The 8304-nt window shown below is 36.2% G+C and overlaps 1 protein-coding gene across 1 annotated transcript; it reads right to left on the reverse strand.

The window, feature by feature from the left end:
* Window positions 1–4653: 4653 nt before the first annotated feature.
* Window positions 4654–6240, reverse strand: LOC109002303 (basic endochitinase C-like). Its single transcript, XM_018979985.2, has 3 exons — window positions 5744–6240; window positions 5445–5595; window positions 4654–5217 (listed from the first exon to the last, which is right to left on the reverse strand). Exons 1-3 carry the CDS (start codon window positions 6204–6206, stop codon window positions 4797–4799), a joined length of 1035 nt encoding a protein of 344 aa, XP_018835530.1. The 5' UTR covers window positions 6207–6240; the 3' UTR covers window positions 4654–4796.
* Window positions 6241–8304: the final 2064 nt, after the last annotated feature.

An 8304-nucleotide genomic window follows, 5' to 3' on the forward strand; every position in this document is an offset into this window, starting at 1 on the left:
TCCAAACTGTGCAAAGAAGCCGTACCAAGCAGAAAATTCAAGCCGTGCAGAACAAAATAGCGTAGCAGAATAGCCGAACCGAGCAAGAAAACCAATCCGAGCAGAAAATCCGAGCCGAGCATAAAAATCTCATGCAAGTTGTGCAATTTTATCAATTTTTGCTTATGCAACTGGTCTAGTCCGGCATGGACTTTCCGTACATGACATATATTGCGCATGTGACTTTATATACATGTGACATATCTTCCGGTATATGATAGGTGTAGCTAGTAGTGGAACCAGAAATTTGTTATAGTGGGGTCCGAGTAAAGCTAAAATTATAATAAAATATTTTTTATTCTATTTTTGAGTCAAAATAATTTATAAGATCAAAATAATTTTGTAGAGGAGGTTAAGATAACGTTTTAGAGAGAAAACCAACACAATATGAGATAATATAATCCTATTAAATCATAAAAAGACTAATACAAAATTATTTTTTTTCAAAATTTGGGGGGGGCATGGCCCCCCCGCCCCTGTGTAGGTCCGCCACTGAGTGTAGCCGTGCGACGGTTTCCGAGTAGGTGCTTCATGTGCAATAATTTCCAAGCTGAAGGATCCATGCATTGAAGCATATGCTCCCGCGCAGTGATCTCCAAACAATAGTTTTCCATGAGGGTGACTCCTGAGCATGAACATGCTAGATCTTACTTTCTCGACTTGGTGGTTTCCATTGTATTAATGTTTCCGAGCTGGTGGTTTTCATATATTACGAATATCGTGCGTCTTCATGTGCAGGCGAAGCGTCATCCCGTGTAATAGCTTCCCATGTAATGGCTTCGAACTGAAGGACTCCATGTAGGTTCTTCTCGTGTAGTGCTTTCCGAGCTGAGGAATCCGTGCGATTGGTTACCGAACTGAGGAACCCGTGTGGGTCGTTACTGAGCAAGTTTAAGGACCTAGCTGAGGGATCCGTGCATATAGCTTCCGAGCCGGTGAGCCCCGAGCAGGTGGTTCTCGTGCAGGTTCTCTTCGTGTAACGGTTTCTGAGTTGGTGTTCTTCATGTAATGACGTGTATGCTCTGTGCATCTATTTTACAGAGCTGAAGGATTCGAGTAGATAGTAGCCGAACTAAGTAGTTTGTGCTTGTGGTCACCTCGAGCTGGGGGACCCGTGCATGTAGTTTGCTGAACTGAGGAGTTCGTGCATATGGCTACCTCTGTTTGCGTAGCTTTATCGAGTTGAGGAACCCCATGAAGGTGGCTACCGAGCTGAGGAGCCCGCGTATGTTGTTTCCTCTGTACATGTATTTTACCGAGCTAAAGGATCTCGTGTGTGTTGTTACTGAGCTATTGACTTCCGAGCAGGTGGCGTCGGAGTTGGAGACCGAGCTTAGAGACCGAACATGGTGACCGAGCTGCTTCCATGACATTATTGGACGTGGTTTGCATGGAACCATGCCGGAGGGAGTCGCCGGTCTATGATCGGCTCAGAGGAGACAAACAAGGCCGGCGCACCACATGGTGGGCGTTGACCACCTCTCCTGCCGCGTAGCAGCTGGGCTACCACGTAGTACCACAAGGCTGTGCGGTTTCTTTTCGTCGGGGTCGCTTCCCGGGTATGAGAGGCTACAAGTGATGCTCCGGCAGTGACAGACGGTGTCGGCGAGCCACATAGTGGGCTCTAGCCCCCTTTTACTGCCGTGTCGAGGCTGGGGGCTCTCCATGTTCACTACGTGGTGCGCACGAGAGCACTGTTCACGACCCCTCGGTGGGGGCCGTGGCTTCTGGAGCCAGAGACCGCCCACAGTCTAGGCGGTGTCCGCCGAAAGGTGACTGGGTTCGCTGCGCCGTGCCGCGAGCTATGGGAGCGCTGAAGGTCGGGCCCCGTGCACACACATAGTGCACGGGCCTTGCATGCGAACGTGCATGCATGCATGCGGATGTGTACGCTCATATACTGTGCACTCAAGTGCACAATGTTTTATCCGAGTACTGTGCAGGTCTGAGGAGTGTTTGTGTTACTATGCATTAAGTGCACAGTATTCACTTGTAATGTCCGAGCAAGTGATTTCTAAGCATTCGGTATTTACTGGGCGTTTTAATCTTGCACAGTTCATCAGAATGAATGGAGTGCAATGGAGCTCGGTTCTTCACTAAGGCATGTAAAGATTTACTTGTGCCTTTATAAATGTAAACATTTAAAAAAGTTGAGAATACTTATCTGGAGGAAGCTCCATTCATTATGCAAAATTTATTCAGTGCACTGAAAAATCATCATTCTTTCACCTTTATTGCATAATTCTTCTGTGTTATCGTAGGCTGTTCGTTAGCTCTTTCTTCCATCGCTTCAGTTTATTCTTCTTCACATCGCAAACTTTGAGAGTGTGTTGTTGCCGGCCTACGAATGACACGCTGGTTATGGGACAACAGAGATCCAACAGATGGCGCCACTGTTGATGTCGTGTTTCGTGGGCCTGGGCATCTTCACGCCCCCGGTATGCGATGTGAATTATTTGGAGCCCCAGGCAGTGTTCCGGTGCGGTTGTACTGTGGCATTTCGTACGTCCATGGCGACGAATGGAAAATAAATGTTGTGAAAGTTAAAATAGATGACACCAAGATTTACGTGGTTCGGCAATATACCTACATCTATGGGATTTGGGGAGGAAAATCTCCAATATAATATATCAGTTTACAATCACTCATGGATCCTCATATCTCATTGTATAGAGAAGGTTGAACCTTTTATTGTTGAGGGCGATGTCTTCCTCGAGGGGTTGCTTAAAGAATAAGATCTTACTAAGGGTGAGCTCGGTCCCTCTGAGAAGTAGAAGTCGTTCATTAGTCTCCATATTTTTATCTGGTTGTATGCTTTATATATGTATCCATTTGTTGCGTGTGTCAGCTTTCTTCATTAGCCTCCTTTCTTTTTGGCATACTCTGAAACTCCCTGCCATGATATGATTTCTCTCCTTAGCATGTCTGACTTGCTCTCATTGATCTCTTTTTATCTCCCTCTGACATTCACATCCCCTATATCCCCCTTGTCTCTTCTTTCCCTCTTGACATTTGTAACCCTTATATCTCTTTTATCTACCTGATCTTTTGTCCCTAATAATATCTTAATAGGCTGGGCCCAATTTATGGGCTAATGTATTTTTTTCCCCTCACAATACGATTTGCAAAGCAACATCCCCATGCATATATGGCATCTGGCCGTGCACACGGCCACTCTCTTCACAATCGTTAAAAATCCTCAACAAATTCAATCGTTATTTTTAAATTAAATGATTTTGTCTTAACCGATCATCGCAACATATTTGAAGTGTCTCACGGGAAAGTGTGATTACAAATATATATATATATATATATATATCAAAATTTAGGAGTAATAGTACATCATTTTGTAAACAGTAAATATTACAATAATTAAAAAGCAACAAATATTATGAGTTGCTTTTGTCAATCATGGATTTAGCTATGTTTTTTAATTAGAATTTATATTTGAAACGTCTGTTGAACAAATATCCTAAATTAACCCTACTTACAATTTAGATAAAAGTCCTAAAGAACCTAATTAAATCTATCATTAACCACTACACGAGTAGTAATTAAAACGATAAAGGTAATACAGAAATTAAACCTTCGACTGTTATTTTATTGCGTGTTATTACTTGATTATATATATATATATTATTAAAATTCAATATTTATATTAAGAAAGTTGAATGCCATGACATCCAACTATAACAACAAGATGAAAATTTAATAATTTTCATACAGTAATTATAGCTTTCTTCAGTTCTGCCATTGGATGCATTACCTCCTCCCAGGACTTATCATCCTGGACTGTAACGTATGCATCTTCATAAATATATGCAGCAATCGGTTGAATATATAGCACAGGCCGATAGCACATTATTCACGTTGACAAGGACAACTGATCTTGTATGCATGCATCTTCATAAATATGATAGCACATTATTCACGTTGACAAGGACATCCAAAATTGACAAGGACAACCGAAATTAATTAACACGACATGAAAAAATATTAACACAAAATATTTTTCATAACACTACTTAATTCTGTTTTAAATTAAAGGATATTTTTATAGAATAATTCATAAAATTACGTAACATCACTATTTTATAAAAATATTATTATTTTAAAATATAATTATAAAATATGCTCTAAAAAATATTGTGTGGATATAATTACTCTTACATTACGACGCATTACAAGAAAACTATTTATCTGCGACCAGTTAATTCTAGTAAAATGACTATTTGTAACTAAAATTGGTTGCGAATAATCTTTTAGTAGAAATAAATTAGTCACAAAAACCTATTTTTCTTATAGTGGTACGCCTGTTAACAAAAATTAGGACATCCGAAATTATCCATTCTGATATTCATATTTATCCCTTTCAGGATATAATATTTACTTGCATATATTTAAAAGGGTTATATATATATATATGTACGTACGTAATTCTCATGTATTATTTTTCTGTATATATACAATATTTACTTGCATATATTTTTATATATTAATATTTCATCTGCATATAATTCGAAAAAAATCTTTGGCAGTGCAAACAAGAAATAATATGAATCACACGACACACATAATATATATATAATAATCTTGAATCTTCTATATTAATTCTTTATTATTTTTTCTCAAAGAAGAGCCACGATACCTCTAATTTTATTCATAATCTTCATTTTTGGTAGAAGAATACTTTTACACTAAAAACCATGTAATTTTAGTAGCTTTCTCATTAGACGTACAAGAAAACCAACCTGCAATTACATTATATGGTTTATTAAATATTTTACAGGCATGTGGATAGCAGCGCCGTAGGCAAAAGAACGTTGATTATAGCAATCCAAGTTGTCACCATAGCTTAAGCCAAATTCGTCACAGTAAGTCGTATAGAACCCGATCCTACTAGCCACTCTATCATCGTCACCATGCCCGCATTCGAGCCCACCGTTGATTATGTTGGTGATGACACCGTAGCCTGGAAGTCGACCTGCGGATATGTCCGCGGCAGAAGGTACCCATTTTCCGATAATAACATCGTGGCTGGATGGCTTGTTTCCTTGCGCTGTCATCCAAAACCATATGGCTGCCTTGAATGATAAGATCGGGTCTGTGGCTACCAGATCCGGATTATTTAGGAGATCATATCCAAGGGCTTCACCTGCTTGCCCATAATTGTAGTTCCTGCAATTTCAGTAAAAATCCAAATCAGGATTATATATATCAAATTAATCTAGCTATATCATGATTGGCATTTATATATGAACCCTCTTTATGAGGCTAACTAGCTGCATGCAGTGTCATGATGCCGATCGAGAAGCAGAGATATTGTAGTAGAGAACTAATTAATATATATGGCATAGTGATCATATATAGATCGAGCATCTTTGTTCAGATTTAGAGAGATATACCAAGTGAGTTGAATGGGTCCACGGCCATAGTATTGTTTGCCTGGAACGCATGGCCATTCTGTACTGGGACTACAATAGTCGAGTTTGTTTCTTTCCGTAATAAAGCAATATCCCCATGCAAATTCACCGCCTGGTGCAGTTGCCCACCCTCCTACACGTACACAAAAAGTGTAATCATTTGGTGTTAGATTTTGTGACGATTATGATCATACGTACTTAAACATATATACATGATCGTGATGATTAACATTAACAGATCAGTAGTTCTGTGTGCAAATTAGCTAAACACAATAGCTAACCTCTGGTTTCATGAGAGGTTTGACCCAAGAAAGCAGCAATCTCCCTTTTACGCGTATCAACATCACCAGTAGTGCCAAAGCCAGTAAAAGATCGTGCAGCAGCAAGGAAAGCATCATAACTGTAGAACCCATTACCTTCGCAACTGGGATCATTCCTATATGGGAGCAGTTTGTCGAAAAGAGACGAGGTGATGATGCTGCTAACATCGTCGCCACTGGGTGTAGGGCTTGGAGGTGGGGGTGGGGTTGGGACGATGGGAGATGGAGGAGGAGGAGGAGAAGGGCATTGGCTCTGACAGCCAGGTCCACAGTAGTCAGCCGTGTTGCCACACCACCCCCATTCGCTACAACATAGCCCATTCGGACATAGAGCACCCCCAGCTTGCTTTCCGCATTGTTCTGCTGAGGTTGATCCAGCAAGCATGAAAGCGAAAAAGAGAAATATCCATGAAACAAGGTTCATTTTTATCTTTGAAGGTATATATGGGGCGATCGATATACATGTTTTGTGCAAGAGAATGGTGGGTTTATATACTGTTATTATAAGGTAGGAGTTTGCTAGTGGATTTTTTCCTTGATTCTCATGAGTCATCATCTGGTCATGTATAGATAAGCAGATTAATCGATTTTTTCCTCGATTATCATGTGGTCAAGATGGGTTGGCTGATCAGCTTAACTTCATCGACGGGGACGAAGCCTGGTGGGTCGAGGGGGCCCACCTCCCCCCGGGTTGAAGAAAAGATTTCACTCGATCGGTGCACGTCTTCTTTTTCAATTTTATTCATATAAATTTATAAGGCGGTTAGTTTCTCATCAAAAATGAAAAAGCGTTCATTTTCCATAATTTTTTAAGTGGATCTTTTTTTATCATTATTAAATTAATTTTTGGTCATCAGTAATGAATTTTTCCTGAATAATTAGCTATGAAATTCATATACTACTTAAAATCTTTTAATATAATTTGTTGTTATACATTATTTAGAAAACCCAAAACTTAGTTTATTTTTCACATATAATTAATATCTTTTTTTATGATTCATATATAAGTTTACAAAGTTTAAACTCTTTCTTTTAATTGCAACATATGACAATACACGTCACATCTTCGAAATTATTGGAATAATAAAATTTCAAAATTTACACTTTTTTTCCTTATATTTTTACTTCATTTATATATTGTATCACTTTGCTGATGATATTGTTCCTACAAAACTTCAATTGAACTATTTTTCTAGATTGAAACGTTAGAGAATTGGATAAAAAATTCTTTAATCAATATACAAAAATGACAAATATCCGTTAATATAATTAAAAAAAAAATGTACTTCTCGCATGCTCAAAAAATAGCGTGGCAGATCATGCACTTACTAACACAAATATGAAATTACAGCGAATGACATATCGGTCATTTCCAACGAGACAGAAAAATTATCACCTGAGGTGTTGTTAAAAATAAATATTTATATAAGTAATTATAATGATATAATATTTTATACGTAATAAGTTGAAAGTATCACAACATATATATTTTAAGAATATCTAATAATTTTTTAAATATAACTTATAATAAGAAAAATTCTTTAGTTACAAAAGAATTATATAAAAATAAATATATAAATTAATGTGAATTGATGTGATATATCAGATTATAAAGTTATTTTTAGTATAAAGTAGATCTAATTAATTTTTAAGGATTAGTTTAGATTCAGAGATGAGATAAGATGGTTTTTAGATGAAAGATAAAAGTTGAATAAATATAATTAAAATATTATTTTTATTTTTAAATTTAAAAAAATTAAATTGTGATTTAAAAAAATTAAATTTTTTATTATATTTTATATAAAAATTTTAAAAAATAATAATAATGAGATAGAATAAAATATTTTTTAAATTTAAACGGGACTTAAATAGACATGCACCTCTTCTCTTGCAGCTAGCTCTAGCTAGCAATCGATTGCTTGCTAGAATAGCAATATGATTGCTGGCTAGCAATATATTCGCTATTCTAGTTGGTAATTAATCGAATGCGCTTCAAATTTATCCGTTGGATATACTTTTTGTTCTTTCGGTGGTTGGTGGTGTTCTCAATCCACAACTTCCACGGGTTAATTAAGTATTATTGTGATAGGAAAATTTTAATTATAAACGATTCTCCACGTTAATACGTGTATATTTATTTAATATAATTAATTAAAAAATAAATTTTATTAAAAATGATATTAATTTAAATTTAAAATATAAAAATAATAATATTAATACGTAAATTGATACGCAAACTCATTTATATATAACAAAAGTCATTAGGATATGTTACGAAGAGAAATGATATTTATTGACTTAGATATTATTTGGATTTAGAGATAATTTCATTCTATCTCATTTTATTATTATAATTTTTTTAAATTTTCATATAAAATATAATAAATAATTTAATTTTTTTAAATCTAAAAATAATATTAATATTAAAAAATAATATTTTAATAATATTTATTCAACTCATTTTATATCATCCCATTTTACTATCTAAATAAGTTATTAAAATTTATAAGTCTTGCATAATT

The sequence above is a fragment of the Juglans regia genome, chromosome 16, assembly GCF_001411555.2.
Source record: "Juglans regia cultivar Chandler chromosome 16, Walnut 2.0, whole genome shotgun sequence".
Taxonomy (NCBI): Eukaryota; Viridiplantae; Streptophyta; class Magnoliopsida; order Fagales; family Juglandaceae; genus Juglans; species Juglans regia.

Excerpts from the sequence above, each read along its gene's own strand:
- LOC109002303 (XM_018979985.2), bottom strand. The coding sequence starts at position 6,206 with ATGAACCTTGTTTCATGGATATTTCTCTTTTTCGCTTTCATGCTTGCT. Across the intron at positions 5,596-5,743 it reads AACCTCTCATGAAACCAGAG|GAGGGTGGGCAACTGCACCA; the intron begins GTTAGCTATTGT and ends GTGTACGTGTAG. Across the intron at positions 5,218-5,444 it reads GGACCCATTCAACTCACTTG|GAACTACAATTATGGGCAAG; the intron begins GTATATCTCTCT and ends CTGAAATTGCAG.